General features: G+C 42.6%; 1 protein-coding gene across 1 annotated transcript in view; it reads left to right on the top strand.

Moving 5' to 3' along the window:
* The window catches only part of rapgef5a (Rap guanine nucleotide exchange factor (GEF) 5a), a 54893-nt gene that overhangs the window by 9886 nt on the left and 26548 nt on the right, over positions 1-18459 (top strand). Inside the window, exons 2-9 of the mRNA XM_030119891.1 lie at positions 1574-1624; positions 3593-3699; positions 4261-4382; positions 5854-6031; positions 13344-13425; positions 13568-13616; positions 13856-13929; positions 18034-18219. Coding sequence (XP_029975751.1) covers positions 1574-1624; positions 3593-3699; positions 4261-4382; positions 5854-6031; positions 13344-13425; positions 13568-13616; positions 13856-13929; positions 18034-18219 — 849 coding nt within the window. The remainder of the gene's footprint in view (positions 1-1573; positions 1625-3592; positions 3700-4260; positions 4383-5853; positions 6032-13343; positions 13426-13567; positions 13617-13855; positions 13930-18033; positions 18220-18459) is intronic.

Raw genomic sequence — 18459 nt, 5'->3', positions numbered from 1 at the left:
GTCACCACAATGTCAACAGCGCTGCCGTCTTGCACCCAGCAGCACCACAATAATCCATAAAGCTTAAAAGCTTATTTCCGGACACGGGGAGGTGGAGCTGGAGTGGAAACACCGAGGGCAAAGGCTGATGGTCGTAAACATGACTCCCATTTATTACGGCTTCAGTAGCATAATGGGATCGTCCATTGTTCATAACAATGGTCATTCAGTTTTTGTGGTGGCAGCTCTGCGTTCACGAAAGGGAAAAGTCAGAACCTTTACACAAGATGGTATCGATGGTGTGAATCAAAAACGTAGATATAATTGATTTAAATGATTCATAACTGGTCTTAAAAAAAGATAGAGAAGTATTTGTTGCAGTTTGTCCTGTTTTCCATTATGCAAGGTGAAAAAAGTGAGGCTTCACAACAGACATTCAAAAAAAAAAATCAATATTTAATTTCTGGATCTGGTTTTCCTGGGTAATGAGCTTTGACTTTGCATGTTCTTCCTGTGCGTACTGCGTACTTCTCCAGCTATGTATGTGAGGTTAATTACAGCCATCAGTTAACCAGAGATGTGAATGTGGTTTTCTGCCCCTTGATGACTAATTTTAGTCATGATTTCCATTATTTAGATTTATACTCATACATTTATATATTTAAATCCTTCTTTTGTTATAATTTCCATTTATTAGTCACAAAAACAGACAGCAACTCATAGTACTGAAATATTTGAGATCAGATGTTCTTTTCCTATTAGCCAGAGAACTTGATTATTGTAAATAAAATGCTTTAAAGCTTTTATTTTCAATGTTAGTTGTGTGAAACTATTATCGTTTAGTGATTTCTGGGATTCTTTGTGATGCCTGTGTGCATCTGAAAGCAGAAGGAACCATCAGTCAGCAGAGACACCAGCTGCTTCTCCTCGCTGCTCAGTTCCTGCGGCTAAAGCCAGCGTCTCTACATCTGAGAGTCGTTCTCACTGCTGCGCCTTGGTTCGGCTGGAAATTGCATTTTGATATTTACAGTTTAAGGGATGAACAATTTTTTTTTCCTGCTGTGTTGTTTGATTTAATGGTTGTTGTTTATCAGGCTGAGTTGTTTAGATCAGTGGTTCTCAAAGTTTTTAAAGCGTGCATGAAAATATGGAGCACCACTTTGACCAACCTGAACATAGAGGAGTGGAGATCAGGTTGATTGTCTGTGAACACTTCACAGTTTGAATGAAATGTGATTACTCTTGATATGAGGATTACTGATTGATTATTCTTTTTTTTTGTTGTTATTGCCACACATAAAGCAGCAGCATTATATTTCACATGATATTTTTTTATTGCAATATTAAGTTGGAGGCTTCTCAAAGCAGACTGAGTCGGGTGAACTGGACTTGGTCGTGTCTGTGGAGGATGTTCATCCTCAGTTCCCTCAGTGTGAATGAGTACGTATAGCTGCTGGTTTTTAGTTATGACTGATGTTTTTGAATCGGTTGAACTGGTCCGTCTCTCATCAGGCGTGTTTGCTCGCTGTGTTTACTGTGTGTGTCGTCATGTGTGCGTTGGCTCTGATGGCTTGTGTGTATTTTGTTTCAACAGCAATCACCTGACACTATCCCTGGACCAAGCTCTGGACCCACAGTACACAAAGTAAGAAAACACACACACACACACACACACACACACACACACACACACGCACGCAGACAATGATGTCATTCTTTCAGTTTTACTATTAAACAAAAACTGTTTGTTTATCCTGAACACATGTGACCTCATTCCTAATTTTAAAATATCAGCTATTTTGCTCTGTAGTTTCACACAAACTCTCAGCGAGAGTCTTAATTCCTCATTCATGACCCTAATGTGGTTTGGCAAGTACTTTATTACTGCACTCGGAAAAAGGCTGCAGGGCTCTAAAGTGTCTTGTGAGTAGTTTTCTTTCAACACTAAAAACATCTGCAGAAAGTAAAGACATCATCCGAGGTAAAGATGCTGCTTGTTTGAAAGCACATCTGTTTATTTTGTGACAAAAGCTCTTTGAATCTGCCTTGCTGTGTGTCCCTCTGCTTTGTTATGTATTAATATTGTTTGTATTTCATTAGATTTTTCTTTTCTACTTTGGCTCGGTGATACCGGCTACGTATAATATTGATGTGGCGCTGAGTGCAGAGCAGCTCGGCTTTGATCACCTCCGCATGGTGACGCCTGGAAACAAAGCCTCAGAAGGGATCTCCGCTCAGCCAAGTTTGCTCTGAAGATCTCTGCTTTTTGTTCAGACATCATTGAGGGATACGCTTCCAAAACGATGACTGAATCCAGTCACTAAAATTTAAATCATGCAAAACAAAAGAAATTTCATCCGGATGATTTGACATTGGTACTATTTATTTTCAGTTTCTGGCAAAAAAGATGTAATTAAACCAAATTTTCATCGTTGTTGGATTGATTTCACTTGTTTTAAATGTATCTTTCCTTTCATTCACAGCATGGACTGTGGTCTGTTCACTTAATTCCTATGAGTTACAAGTTTAGGAGAAGCTTTATTTCAAACTAGTAAAAAACAAAAATAAACAAAGAAAAGAAAGACAGAACGTCTAAATACGTGAAGAAGAGACAGCACAGTCATTTGGGAACAAATAACTTTCATAAATCCTTAGATAACAGTGAATGAGGTCTCCTCTGTTTTTACATATAAACGGACAAAATGTATGAAAAAATTGTGGTTTGGATTCAGAGTAAAGGACTGCTTCCTGTAACTCATGGGAAGTAAACAGTCACGCTGTTTTTTCATAACATGGCATGCATTACGCTAAGAGGAAAAGTTCCTAATAAATTGTAATGTTGGTGTTAATGACTGTTTGGTTCCAGAGGCAGTAAAAAGCTTTATGGGAGGTGTGTTAATTAGAGGATTTTGGCTTTTCAGCGGGAGACATGTAGGTGGGTTGCATAAGCATTCAGTCATCAAAGCCATAATTCTTATGGTTTTGCATCATAGCTTATTGTATAATCTTGATTTCGTGTCTTAAACAAAAATAAATTAGATTTTCTGGCGAAAAGATCCTCTTTCCCCAACATCCATTTTACAAATAAGAAATTATCCATGATTATTGAAACGAGCCCTGATAATCGAGACACAATTTTATTGTTTTTACAAAGCAGCTTCTGAAAAGTAGAGTTATGAACAATCAGCTCCTTGTTTCCTCGCTGAATGAAATCATCCTGCTGAAAACTGAGCAACCATACTTAGCAACGCCGTGTGTACGCGGTGTGATTTTGACTTGTGTCAGTGTAAATGGTTTTTGTTCTAATGCATGTAAGGAATAATTAGAATTTAATAGAACCGGCAGCCCATGTAAACAGCTTAATTGAAATCCGGTCTTATTTACGGCAGAGTCAACAGCAGGATTATTCCTGAGCGTGTAGACTCGGTCGATGTTTCCCTCCTCGGGGAGGGAGGGAGGGAATCCAGTTGTCCTTGTGAGCCGCTCAATGACGGCTGCGTGTCGCCACGTTCGCTCTCTGAAATCTTACATCCACGTTGAATTTCGTGATGCTAGTTACATTTACACCTCTTTAACACTAACGTGTGTGTGTGTGTATGTGTGTGTGTGTCAGTCTTGCTCCCAAAGTTTCCCATGTGCTGGCCGGGCGGTGAGGAACGCCTTCCTCTCTCACGGACCGTACCCGGCTAAAGACAAGATCCACCTGGCCAGGATCATACGGTACACTTGTCCCTGTCTCTTTGTGTTTGTGTGCGCGGCGCCGGATCGATGAGTCCACTGATGCACTCGCTCTGACTCGCCGGTCCCCGACTGGCCTGCCGGAGCTGTTTATGCAGCGAGATGAATGGAGCGGGATGTTAGATGTTACATATAGGAGAGCAGGAGTCGGCCCGGGAGCGCATGTGCCGTGAAGCGGCGCACTGCTGCACATGCAGGACGTTCACACGCGTGCAAGAACCATCCGAACATCTGGACGCAAATATAAATAGATACTCTTAGCCGTCCCCCTGCGTCCGCCCACACAAATGCACAGCGTACACATGCAGGAGGAGTTTACCCCCGGGACAAGCCGGCGGAAAGGATTCACCGTTTCGTAGGAAACAGCTTACAGAGAACTAATGAATAATCAATGATATTGATTAAATTAGAAGAAGAAAAAAAACAACAACAGGGAGGAAGTCTGTATGGATGCGTGTTCTCGTGCGTCGTGTATCTTAATACGTACTGACTTGTGTGCATAAAATAAAAACTGTGCACGTGCGCGCGTGTGTGTTTGAACAGGCGCAGCTATGTGGGAGTGGAGCTGGTGCAGTGGCTCTGCGAGCAGTGTGTGTACGTGCGCTGTCGGACGACTGCCGTGCGCGTCTGGCAGGTGCTGCTGGAGCTGGGAGTCCTGCTGTCTGGTAAAAGAAAACACACACACACACACTAACATGCCCCAGGTTTGGACTGTGCCCTAAAATTTCTAGCCGCCGAAGCTAAAAAGCTGCTCTTAAGGCAGAACAACAGAAACGATCACGACCTTTTAATTTTTTTTTTTTTTTTTTTACGTAAGATGGTAAAACAATGACAGGACTCAGTACAGTGTTTATTGAAGCCCTTCTCCCAGTAATTACAGTAATTATTCTGCCCAAAACATCCTCCGTAATTCATCTGAAACCATGTCTTACCAACAATTAACTGCCTGCTGAACCGTCGGAGTGCCGAGTAATTTATCCCTTATGATCCTTTATTGAAACGTTTGTGTTGCTTCTCTAATTAGAGCCGGGCGTGATGTTATTTCGTCGTGTACTTCCGTAGTTCGTACGATGCCTTTTCATTCGACACGGGTCTTTGAAGAGATAGCTTCTTATAAAAAGTACATTGTAGTTGAATTGCGCTCCGGAGGGAGGATTGTGCTCGTGCTGCTTCAGGTCTAAATGTGTTAAAGGATAAACAGTGGAGCTCAGGCACAGTTCATCGGCCTGGTTAATCCATAATATGAAGACTTTATCCAGGTTTCTGTGCGAGTGGCAATTTTCCGCCCTTTCTCTGGAGCTAGAATGAGTGCACTTCTTTTGTGGGAGGAGGATTTATATTTCTGGTGAATCCTGTTTGTTGAATTACATCAAATTTGGACCACAGTGGAATCCTCAATGAGCTCCCACTGAAAAAAAAAACACATCGCTGTATTTATTTTTACTGAAGTTTTATAACCTCCTATGCAGTTTAATAATGATTCAGCTTGAGAATGATATTAATGAATCAAACATGGGAAAAGAAAATATTAGAAAATGCATTTTCTTATTTGAAGTTGAGAAGTAAATTCATAAAAGAGGAGTGAGAGAGGCGGTGGGGGGAGGGATTAGGCTATAGGTGGGGGGGCGGAGCGGCAGTGATAATAAGCAGGTGGCGGGGCTCCACCGTTCTTTTCGCAGCCTTAAGGTGTATTATTATTTGTTCCATCTGAAGGATTTTCTGGATCTTTTCAATCCGCGGTATTGTACGCTTTAGCCAGTTAATCATAAGGCACTTGACGCCTGCTGTTGTCAGTATTCTGCAACGGATATTTTTTGGCTTTGCCGTTGATTTCATCCGGTGTTATAGCTGGATCGCTTTTTCAGGAATGAGCCATCATATCGGCATCGTCGCAGTGCGTTTTTCGAATCCAAGTGAACCGACTGAAATAAACCAAGAGTCAGAGGCGACAGGATGGATATGGAAATTTGACAGTTACTGAAATGAATTCAGATCATTGTCCAGTGTGACGCTGAGCTTTTTTATTCTACCTTGTAAATGTTCATCCCAGACTGCAGAATGAAGACTGACCATTTTTGGGTTATTTTAGTCATTATAGGTTTGTGATGTCTGCTTATGTGTCTTTTCTCCCCCCAGTGGACCAGCGGGTTGTCTTTTCAGACTCCAACTCCTATTACCAGTTCAGCTTCGAGGAGTGCGACTCGGCGTCCTGCGAGTTCCGCTCCAATGAGGGGGAGTGGCCAGAGGCAGTTAAGCTCCTCCTCCAACTTGCCCCTTATGTCCAGTTTCGCTCCGGCGGAGGCGCCAACAGCCCGTAAGTGCCCGAAATCTTTGATTGCAGTGATGCTGCGATTGCTCTCCTCAAGGTAGCGATGGATGAGTGCTGATTAGATTTAACACCTAAAAGAATCAATATACCGTTTATGAAAGTGGTGTAACAGTCGTGACAGGCCATCAGGGATTTATTTGTTAAAACTAATATCTTTCCTCACAACACTGCTGCCTCTCATGAGTCTTTATTTCTAGTAGTGTGAGGAAACACCCCTAAACTGCCACGGTAATGTGAGTTTCAGACACTCCCACACACTGGCCTGACTGCTGATTTATGCTATGATAATTATTTGAAATGGCAAAAAGACAAAGTTTATTGTAAAATTGTTTTTGGGATTATTCTACTGTCACGGCATAAAGTTAAATGTTTTTTTTTTTACATTTTAAAATGTTTAATTGGGATCATTAAGACTCACATCATCCATCATAACCATCTTGGAAAGGCAGCAGCCTCAACTATCAAGTCAATGAAGATAAAATTGTAAAGAACAAAATATTAATACTTAATAATAATAAGTCCTCTGTCATACATCCAAATACATGTAAGCTTCATTAAAACAAGCATTCATTCAGTCATTCAATCATTTTATTCAAGATTTTTTCAGATGCACCTTTAAGTAATCCACCTCATACAACAACTCACAACTTCCAGCTCTTGTATCTGCAAAATGTATGTACAATTCTTCATTTTATGTTGAAGAAATGAAAAGAACTGCTGTTCTGTTATTTTACATTGGCCACTACAATGTCAAACACAGTTGCTACAATTTTGATGCAGTAAAAATATTGAATTGATATGAAAATGAATTAAAATTTAAGTAGGTCCCATTTTGAAAGAAAATCATTGAGTTGTATTGGGTTTTTCCCCTCACAATGATAAGTTATGAAAAGTAGGTTAAACAAAGTTGAGTGTGACTGTAAGTCGGCGCAGAAGCTCTGGGTAATCTCCACTGACCTGAAGAGGAAGCTCATCGCTCTGGTAGAATATCGGAGCTGAAGTGACAGGCCTCCAATTTGGAGTCATGATTGAGGTCATTTGTCTCGTCTGATGATTTTCTTTGTGATCTGTCAGGCGACTGTGCTCAAACCGGTGGAACCGTCGCAGTCTGTAGTGCATTTCTGTCCCCGCAACATAAGTACAAACTCTCAGATCCTCCTTAAACCCCAGCCGGGAAGCTAATCTTGAGTCAGCGTTTAAAATACTCAGCCTGCGTGTGTGAGAGACACATTCGACTGGAGGCACGCTCACCTTCTCACACACACACACACACACACACACACACACACACACACACACACACACACACACACGTTTGTGTCAGCCAGAGTTGGCCGCTCCTGTGTGTGGCGTTCCTGCTGAGGCTGCTTCTGAACTCAATCTGTCACTCAGACCGCGAGAGAGTGAGAGATTTATACGTGGTGTACGGGTGATTTCGAAAAAAAAAAAAAAAAAGTGAAGCATATATATGGAGAGCGGAGAAACAAGCTCACATGTCAGCTCATTCTTCTGTGTGTCGACTTCAAAGGGTGTTTTTTCGCGGACGGCGGGGAGAGAGGACGACAGGGAGGGGAATTGAATGTCATACTTACTAATGTAAATCTCATGTAACGTACTGTATGCACCTCAGTCTCCTTCATCAGCTGCTTTATATACATTATAGCAGCTGGCATGTGTGCATGAGTCACTCTGCAGCAAGGCTCCACCCTCCAGGTGGATCCACCGGTCAGGACACTGCAGGGCGTCCATGAAGTTTAGAAGAAATGTCAATAAAATGTAATGATTGTAATTCTCATAAACTCATGATTCAATCCACAGCAGGTCATAAAAGCATCAGACGATTAATCTAAAAATATTAGAAAAATTCTCAAAAATGTTTTAGCCTCCTAAAATGTTTAGGTTCAACTCTGGCATTTTGTATTTGTAAAGTATTATTCTGTCAGTTGGTATAACTGCTGCTGCTCACCAATGTTTACAAGAGTTTTGAGTTGGATGATCTTCGTTTCAAGCACGTTAAAGACAAATTTCACCGTCTACTGATAGTAATAAACTAAAATTGTACATTAAATCGGCATAAACAAATCTTAAATTAAATGCAAAACCATTGAAGTTCAGTAATAACAGCTTGTGTCTGAACTGGAGCAGGGAGAAACTTTCTTTTCTTTTGGTGAAATGTGTGGACTGCAGGCTGCTGTCGTGATGAACGTTGGAGGTTTTTTTGCGATCTGCAAGGCTTCCCCTGAAAGCCACAGGAAACAGATTCACTTGTAACTTCTGTATACCTGTCAGCATTAATGGACTCTGTGTGTAAACTGCCGCTGTGCAGGTTTTTAACAAACCTTACACTGCCAGAGATGCTGGGTTCTGAACTGGATGCTGAGAACAAGCCAGAAGTCTCCTCTCCTCCTCAGAGAGGTGTTTCTACCAAACAATCCCTTTTTGCTTTAACCAATTTCATCTCGGAGCCTTTTCGTCTCCAGCTGCTTTTCCCAATTAGTCCTGTTGCTTCAACTTTAATTCATTAATACAAATGATCCACTATAAAACGACTGCTTTGGATTCTCTGTACATTAAGTATACTGCATTGCCTTCATTTTTTTTTATTAAGAGAGAAAGATGAGACTGAACAATCATCGGTCTCATCTCATCCACTGTCTTTTTTTAAGCGTTGCACAGTTGATCCGCAGGCGTCCTTTCTCATTCTCTCGCTCTGTCTTCCCGTCTCGCACCCTCCCTCCTCCGCCTCCCCGTCTCCGTGGGAAGGAGAGCAGTTGTGGCTGTGTGGGACGAACTCACACTGTTACTCTATTAGCTGCATCAAAGACGTCCGGCGCATCGGCTAATCCATAATTCCACCAGTTAATATTGGTTCGTTTTTGGAAATTAAAAAAAAAATAGACTGAACAGTTAGATAATAGGATAAAGTGATGGTGCCCATGGGAACAGAGAGTTCAGTTTGCAATGATGAAAAGTATTCAATACTTTATTTGTAATTTAAAGAGAATCAATTAGTTTAAAGTGGGTTGAACAGACTTATTTATTGCAGTTTTTTTCTAATATTACCTTCAGTAATATTTGTGGATAATTACACAAAAAATAAGGACATTAGTTTCCTAAATTTTCCCTTTAGTGTGAACAAAGCTTGTTTTAAACTCCATTTGAAACGGTGTCACTTTTCTCATTTGCATGCATTTGTGGGATGAATAGCAGACTTCACAATGTAAGAAAAAATGTTTTCCAAATCCCCTCTGCCACTTGCTTTCCTTTGCTGTTGACTCTTACGTAATGTGGCTGGTTGGATTGGATGATTTGATTGTTATTTAACAAACTGGCGCCTCAGTAGCGAGTGGAAGATCTGCACGATGCCGCGGCGGCCCGGCAGCTCGTCCTCATGGCGCTCGCCAGCCGGCTCACGCCGCCGCTCGGGGATGGCATCCTGTTCTTCAGCCGGCGTTTGGAGCAGGCCGGCCAGCGTGGTTGTGTTGGTCGCTCTGGCACAAGCGGCTCGCTCAAGCTGATCCTCCAGGTGTTCAGCGGGGTTGAAGCGAGGACTGCCGGCAGGCGGCTCCGTCCTCCGCCGTCACTTTCTGGAGGCGGTCTCTGATAAACTCTGTTCTGTGGGGGCAAACGCCGTCAGCTCGGAGGATACAGCTTGGTCCCTGACTCATTTCAGTTTCTGTCTCCAGTCGGACACCTGATAATCTGCAGCTTTGGTTCTAGAAGCTGACAAAAAAGAGTAATCGACCAAAGCAAAGAAAAGCTCATTCTCTTAATGAATTATTATGAAGAGCATGAATTATTATGGTTTCCCATCCCTGGCTGTTGTGCTATGTAAAGACGTGAGCATTAAACTGACACTGATCACCTCTATGTGTCATATTTCTGCACTGTTAAAATCACAATCTTGTGATTTCTGCCTTTAAAGTTGCTCATAAAACCCAATGAAAAACACAAGCATGCTGCTAAATAAGTGCGCTAGCTCAGCTGCATCATGTGTTGAAGACGTTTAGCACTTTCATCCTCATCCATTATTATTCCGTTCATGCCAACACTGCTCGCATGCCCCAGAGGAGCTGTGTATGCGTGTGTGTGTGTGTGTGTATGTGTGTGTGCAACAGTATCCCCTCGCAGAAAGCACATTGTGATCACGGAAGCTCGTGGTTAATTTTCACTGCAGAACTTGGCAAAGACAACAGGAACCTCATGGTTTCAAGCAGGATTCAAACTTCACCTTCATGCATCAAAGGACCATGAGAGAGTTAATTATTAATGTTGCACAAGGAACTTTTCCCTCCTCGTGCTCCGTCTTTCTCCTCTCGCCTGTGAATTCGGCGCCGTTCCATTTAAAGAAGCCTCACTGGAGAGGAAATCCCTCTCTCTGTTTTTTCATACTTTCCCTCACATTACAGTCGAGAGAGCTTTCACATATAGCGCTCTTCAGAGGAGACGGCATTAAAGTTTAACCGTGACGTAGACGTTCTGCCAGCTACCGTGAAAATAGTTACATTTATTCATTTACAGTTTAGTTCCTGTTCAGTTTTGCGAGCTGATCACAGGTGAGCTAATGTTTAGATGCAAATGCTGGAGCAAGAAAGAAAGGACTTTGAGTCCTGTTAGACTGCAGGCAGTCGTGCAGTCCAAACAAACAGCACTGACAGAGAACTGATGTTATTCTCATTTATTTTACCTGGAACACAGGTGATCTGTGTGAATGTGATGCACATCTCGATCACTGGATTGGATTTACTAATTATCCTCCTCGTGTGGAACGTTGTGGCCCCGCATTGCAGAGTATATGAACATGTTTTTCATCAGTAAACACAAACTCGGCAACAATTCCACTTTGAGATCAAGCTTAATATTAGTGTGACCTTCAAATTGATGAATATTCTGGCAGAGTTTATACCGCCTCCTTCACAAAAGAATGACAAACAAATAGATGTTGCACAAATCTACATACCCTGGTTCCCTCTCTTTGTTCCCCCTGTATTGTGTGAAGCACATTATCTACACACACTTCATTGTTTAGTGCCGAGGTGGGGTCGATAACTATTAAGTTGTCAGTTTTTGTGTATTAGAAATACAGTCTACTCCGCATTGTGCCGAAGTCGCCCGGAGCTAAAATACGACACCGTTGTTTGCGAGGACAAAACACGCTTGCTTGCCTCGCACAGTGCTCTGATTCCAAACAGACCCCGATCCTCTGCATGGTAAAGAAAACGAGACAAATTTAGAGAATAGAGAGAAAATATTTTAGCCTGACATGAAGCGATTAGGCAGTTGTTAGTTTTTACAGAGAATGCATCGTTTTCTCCTTGTGAATCGCGCTGTCTGCATCGTATTACATGCTCTTAATTCTCTGCGAGGAACGGGAACATTCCGGCTGCATCTGCCGCGAAGCCGATCTGGTTCTTGCCTGCAGCGTCTGCGTCACCTGTTCTGGTAAATTTGAAACTGCCATTAAACATGGATTCTCTCCACATCGTGCACCCTTGACATGTTCCTAATGCGAGGGCGGCGCATGCAGCAGGCATGCTAATCCTCCATCGGCACCGCTATGTGCTGCTTAATGGCTGGTGACAAACCTCCTACTGTGCCTCGACGCCGACCGCGGCAAATTCAGACTTGGGCTGAGTCACCAAATTACCATTTGAATGCTGGTTTGAAGAAGTTAATGACCCTGATGTGAATAAATTTAGCATGACATCTCAGAATAGATTATTTTCATCACAACCAAATTGACTTTTTGCGTTTGTGAGAAAACACAGAAAACGATTTGTTGAAAAATAATTTTGAGAACGCTGTGACCGATTGATAAATCTTCCCTGTTCTACTTGTCACGCATTTGGGAACCGGAGTTCAGACTGAAAGGGAAGTGGAAATCAGTGTTTTCGGCTCTAAAGTGTATGATTTACTGTAAAGATACGTACGCGTGTTCAGTCTCCTCCCAGATGTCTGACGGTCCACCTGCCTCTGTCTCTCTGTGAGCTGATAACTGAAGTGTCAGGCCGAGGGCAATGTCTTATCGCCATCTCCCCCGCCTCTGCATCTATCACCGCTTTATCAGATTACTCTCTCTACACACACACAAACACAGACACACACACGCACAGCTGGCTAAAGCTTCATCTTCCTCCCATCCTCATCCTCCAGCTTCTACAACTACTGCAAGTGCTACAGGGATCTGTTGATAAAATCCAAATTGTATGCAAATTGATCTATGCCTGGGCGCGTGCTCGAAGGGAAAGCAGTGTGTGTTTGTGTTTGTGTGTATATACAGTGTAGGGGTGTGTGGGAGACCATGATGCCAAGCAGTGGTTTTGCAAGAGAACTTATCAGATGAGGGGCCCTCAGGTGCAGCGTCTCCTGTACAGCCTTGTGTTCCTGCTCAGTATATCCCCACAACACGCACCTGTTTATACCACACACACACACACACACACACACACACACACACACACACACACACACACACACACACACACACACACACACACACACACACACACACACAGCCGAATTTCACAAGAACACTAAAGCTCAGAATTAGCACAAATCTTTAGAGTTTGAACATATACACACCCAGCCAGTGCACCACATGCTACACACACATGCACACTCACTCGCACACACACACAGCTTCAGGAACATCAATAGACGGGTGTGTCTCTGAGCTATTTTACATGAAACCGCATGAAAGGGAGAAGGAGGGAGCCGAGAGACATGCCTGTTTCAGAGGCACGTGTGCAGAACTACAAAGTCAGACTGCAGAGAAAACTCCACAGCAGAAAACACTTTATTCTGGAGGAGAAATGGCATAAAATATTCAAACTAAAAATGTCATTCCAGATTAGCTTTGGGTTGGCAATAAATAATGTTTAGCTAATGTTTTTAGCTGGAGAGTGATACTGTCTCTATAGGGACAAATGCAGAATAAAGAGTAAAAATAAAATCACTTATTTCACCTGATGAAACAGGATGTACAAAAATGCTGCACTTGAAATTCATTAGTTGATTAGATGATTGTGTTTATAGTTTGATTGTGATTATTTCAGACTAATATTAACAGTTTGTAGTGTGGTAATCATGAAAAAAACCTTCAGAATTATTTGAGAAACGGCTCCACATCATGAGATTCACTGACTGTAGTTCTGTCCTTGTCGTACCAGGGGGCAGCGTAGAGAGAGAGAGAGAGAGAGAGATGCAATCCTGCAGCTAACTTTTCATCTTGGTGCCATTCAGCTTTGCAAATTATGTGCTCCACAGTTGCAAATGAAATCACTGTGTGTCACTTTAGGTCAGAGGAAGACTCTGAGGGCAACAGGGACATCTGCAGCGAGATCCTTCAGATGAAAGCTCTGGAGAGGCTCACCTCTACGGTCAGTTTGGGTCGTAAATGTGAGAGTTGATGCAGTGACTGGTAAATTTTTTAAACCCATTCAGGCTGAACCGAAAACAAAACAACAACAGTCATGTTTTCCTGTTTGATTTCATCTTATGACATTAACTTTGTGATCACAGGTACAAAGTGAGTTGGCTGCAGCTCTGGCCCGAAAAACCCGCAAAGCTTGTAAGTTGACAGATAGTTTGAGTGTGATTTCTTCTTTGATGTGTGTGTGTGTGTGTGTGTGTGTGTGTGTGTGTGTGTGTGTGTGTGTGTGTGGTGTGTGTGTGTGTGTGTGTGTGTGTGTGTGTGTGTGTGTGTGTGTGTGTGTGTGTGTGTGTGTGTGTGTGTGTGTGTGTGTGTGTGTGTGTGTTTGGTAATCTAACAAATGAGAAGGCTCATTACTCCTGTTTGATTGGCTGCAGTATCAGAGCAGGACTCTGAGACGACGGAGACGAGCCACCAGGAGCCGAGCACCCCCAGTGAGGAGCGCAGTCCGGTGAGGGGAGACACACACACACACACACACACACCCATCATACTGAAAGCGATTAATCTCCAATCAGTTTCACCTCAAACACATGCTTTTGGGATTATTTGCACTGTTGCCAAGTCAATATGAAAAGCAACTTAGATTTGTTTTCCTGTAACATTAAGTATAAATATCAGTAGTATGAACGTGGCTTTAAGGCTTGCTCTCATCTCAGTGCATTTGTGAATTGAGATGTGCATAAAGTGCAATTATCAGAGGTTTATTTGGTTTAAAATGTATTTCTTTCCAGAGAAAGATCTGCAAATGTTCACACCGCGCGATCTGTTTGATGCGGTTCAGTAAATTCTAAATGTTAAATGGTTTTGCAAACTCAGCATGTTTGTTCTTTATATATGTATATAATTTTCAGATTCTGTTTCATTTACTCAGCTTCTAGAGAAAGTAGCCTATTTTGGGCTTGTTTTTAGAGGCCTGGTTGCTTGTTTCCCTCATGAGATCTGGCAGCTCTGCGTGTGGTGGGAGTGGGAGAACACCCACACGGGCACAAGGGAACATGCAAACTCCACACAGCTCCCCCCACAATCACTCAAACATCGAGTATTCCCAGCGCAAGTCGACATCACTAATCACCAAATCAACATGTAGTGAAATCCACCTTCGAAATGCTTGTAAGTTACATGCTCCATCTTAAATTTAAGCAGCAGCGGCTGCTATTCTGAATAAATAATGACGACTCTCACAGATATTGATTACTTTCGACATCCACAATCACTGATCGGTTATCATCTTGATCTGACTGCTTCGTTCTCCCTAAAAGGTCACTGAGTTGCGAGTTGCATGCATGTGCAGGTGTACGTACGAATGCAGAAAATGGGGTCAAAAGAGAGTGCAGCGGGAGGCGTGTTTGCTTTCTGGTCTCATCTCGGAACAGCCGAAACCTCTTTTTCTCTATCAATTATTCATCCTCCGATTACGCCAGAGAGATGAGCAGAGAGGAGTAAAACAGCAAAAAGGGAATCATTTAAACACAATTACACATATAGCCCTTTTAACAGGATGTCAGTGGTTTGTGTTTGTAGCTCGTAGATCTTTAATGCAAAACAAACCACTTCTTGCAGCCTCTCGGCACAAATGAAACTGGCTTGATTAATCCTGGAGACCCGACGTGTGGTAGACGGGAAATAAAGTTTTCTGGTGTGTTCTTGACCCCACTGATTTCGTTATGAAATCTTCTGTCTATTAGACGTGATGGAAATCCATTGGTCCGTCTCTCGGCTCAGTTTTTTTTGCTCCTCTCTGGATTCGCTGTGGTCGGGTTGGAAGCATCGTTGCTCTCATTACCCACTTTTCTTTTCTCCTTTCGTCGTTATTGTGTTTTCTGCAGCTCATGCTAAGCTAATTATGAGCGACGATCAAATTTACAGCTTGTTTTTTCTTTTGTCTGACAATAACAAAAGAAAGAAAAAAAAACATGTAAATTGGAGGGAGCACGTCGTAGATTCAGCCGGCTCTGAATGCCGCCGTGGTTAACGGCCCGTCACACTTCACTCTGTCTTCTCGTTCGCTGATTGCGAGCACGTTCAGCCGGTTTTGTGGCTAACGCATTTAGACAAGTTGAAAACAAATTATTCACACAATGGAAACAGATTTCAAGTCAATTGCGAATGGATGTGGGCATTTAAGAGCATTAGCATCTGAATTCGGCTCCGCTGCTCACTTGAGTCTTTTGGCGGAAAATATACAGAAATTTTGTGACGGTGCAGTAAAATCTGTGAACTTTGTCTATTAGATTAATCATCCGCCCCAGGCTGGAATTCATAATCACTGTGTGCATCAAACAGACGTTAATTATTCAGTCTGTTTAATGTAGGAAGAGACAAATACAGCTGCTGTGCTGGACAAAATTGCTGCCCCACCCTCATTTTTAAGTAAAATTGTTGTCAAATAAATGCAAATTTGCAACTATTAATGACATTTCAGTGGATTTTTTTTCCTTTTAAAGCTAAATAATGTATTTTGATGAAATCTTCATCTTGTGAAATTGAACTTTAAACCCAATTAAAGTCTTTTTGCTAAAAGTGATGCATCATGGGAGTGCTCATTCAGTTTAAAGGCATAGTGCTTGGATATTTTTGGCCAAAGAAATCATGTTTTAGTCATGAGGAAAATAGTGCAGGGGGAAAAAAATAATCATAATACAATATTTGGTTTGTCAGATTCTATCAAAATCACTTTTAATCACAAATACTTACATTTCTACACAATACTGGGCTTTTTGTTGTTTTAGTACAGAAAGGACTTGATTTGAAAAGGAAAGCAGATGAAGGGATCAACAACAAATAACTAGGAAAATGATTAAAAAAGGCACATTTATGGTAAATATTATGTTTATAGAAAATATAAATAATTAAAAAAATGACTTGGACATGTTTATTATAGCTTCGTGAGAAACATCACAGTAGTTTAATAAACAATTCAAGTAACTACTTCCGAAAAGAACACCGAGCTGAAGGAATCACTGCCACTGGTACTGCGAGCATTAATTGTATTCATGAAAATGTGAAATCAAGAGCAGTCCAGACGATTGATGGAAGAATATACCGTACAAACACCTTGAAGACTGGCGATTGCAGTGAAAGCCACTATAAAACTGAGTCCATTTACCATATCAGTCTGTCAGCTAAACTTAAATTGTCATCTGTCCAACAAGATATCGTCACTCAAATCACAGTGAAAATCTCTGGCTGGAGCTGAAAGCTCCCAGTTCAGTCATGAGCCTGAACGCATCGCAGTGGTAGAGGATCGGAAACCCTCAGTACAGAGTCAGAGAAACTTTGCTTTTTATTGCCAAATGTTTCCGCAACCAAAAAACCTTAAAGGTCATTGTGTTTAGAAAATTATTATATTTGAATTTTTTTCACAGCACAAAACTGTTTTGTCTACATTGTTCAACAACTTTGGATTTTGCAGTAATATTGAGCGGACAGGATTTACTTTTTTGCATTTGTGTTCCACTTTCTGCAAGTTTTGGCCCGTCTTAGAGCTCAAACACAAGATGGAGCTTAAGATACAAAGGAGAATACACACACACACACACACACACACACACACACACACACACACACACACACAAGCGCACGCGAGACAGATTTATCTCAGGCTTGGCTAGAACATAGAGAAAAGGTTCACAGGAAACAGCAGGGGACAGCAGACTCTGTTTGTGATATGATGTTTTTTGTGTGTACGTGGCTATTTGACCAGATAAGAGCTATCACGGGGGGGGGGGGGGGGGGGGGGGGGTATTTTCTTAGTAAACAATGAATGATGTTCTGCATGGGTGTGTGTGTTACCCTCTGCTGGAGCATGGTACCGTGGGATAGTTGAGCTCACAGGAAAGGTTACCCAATCCCCCCCCCCCCCCCAACAAGGAAAATAAACAGAGTAACTTAGCCACCGCACCATATCACCTCTGATAACCATCATACTAGTGGCACACTGGGGGGCGGCACACACTGACGCTCTGTCATCACGTCCACAAAAACAAAACACTGATTTGTGTGGCAACGTTCAGTTTACACACACACTTTTAGTATATTTAAGTTTTTCTCAATCTGACACTCCTGTTGTTCAGTCCTGTTCAACTGAATTCCATATATAGAGGGGAGGATGCACATACACACACACACACACACACACACACACACTCACACGGATACCCACTCCCGCCCACTCATGCTACTAATCACACACACTCACTCTTACTCTGCCAGATCGTCTGACACAGAGCAGTAAGACCGAGACAATGAGAGAAGTGCAACAGATAAAAGGAATTACTGACTGCAACAAGAAGAATATGGGAGACAAGGAAGAATAACGGAGAACAAGATAAGATAGAAAACGACCCAGGATTATCATTTCTTCTCATTTTCCTCTTATGGACTTAAGGAGGCAGCTGGGAACTTGTCATTGCGTGTTTCTGGATTATGCTTAAACCGGACGAAAACTTTCCCCTTTCTTGAGCTCTGTTCCTCAAAAGACGCACGCCGACAGCTTTCTGCCATGTCTTGGGACTGCGGGTTGAGATATGTCTTCATGCCCCCTGTGTTGCAGCTGGGCGGGATGTGCGCGCTGCGGGACGGCGGCGGCGGCAGCAGCGGAGGAGGAGGCATGGGGACGGTGTGCGGCCGCGAGGAGCTCACCAGTCGGCTGGGGTTGGAGGCCGTTCAGCGGCTGGCGAAGGACGGCTGCCGGCTGCTGCAGAACCACAACTACCGGCTGCCGGACAGGAACCAGGCGGTGAGTAAAGAGGGGGGGGGTGTGACGGAGGCTTTGATAACCTGAAGTGGCATTAATACCACGCAGTATAGCTTCAAGACTCGTGATCTGCACAGCGGCTTAATGGTCAGTGTGAGTTGAGAGTAACGGACGTCATGTGGTGAGTGTTGTCAGAACTGACGTCACTTTTAAGCGCACACTCGCTTCAGGTCTGAGTTACTCATGGATTCAGGTTGGGAATGATGTGTGTAAATACTTTAT

The sequence above is a fragment of the Salarias fasciatus genome, chromosome 22 (genome assembly GCF_902148845.1).
Source record: "Salarias fasciatus chromosome 22, fSalaFa1.1, whole genome shotgun sequence".
Lineage (NCBI taxonomy): Eukaryota > Metazoa > Chordata > Actinopteri > Blenniiformes > Blenniidae > Salarias > Salarias fasciatus.
This window is presented reverse-complemented; position numbering and strand designations above follow the sequence as displayed.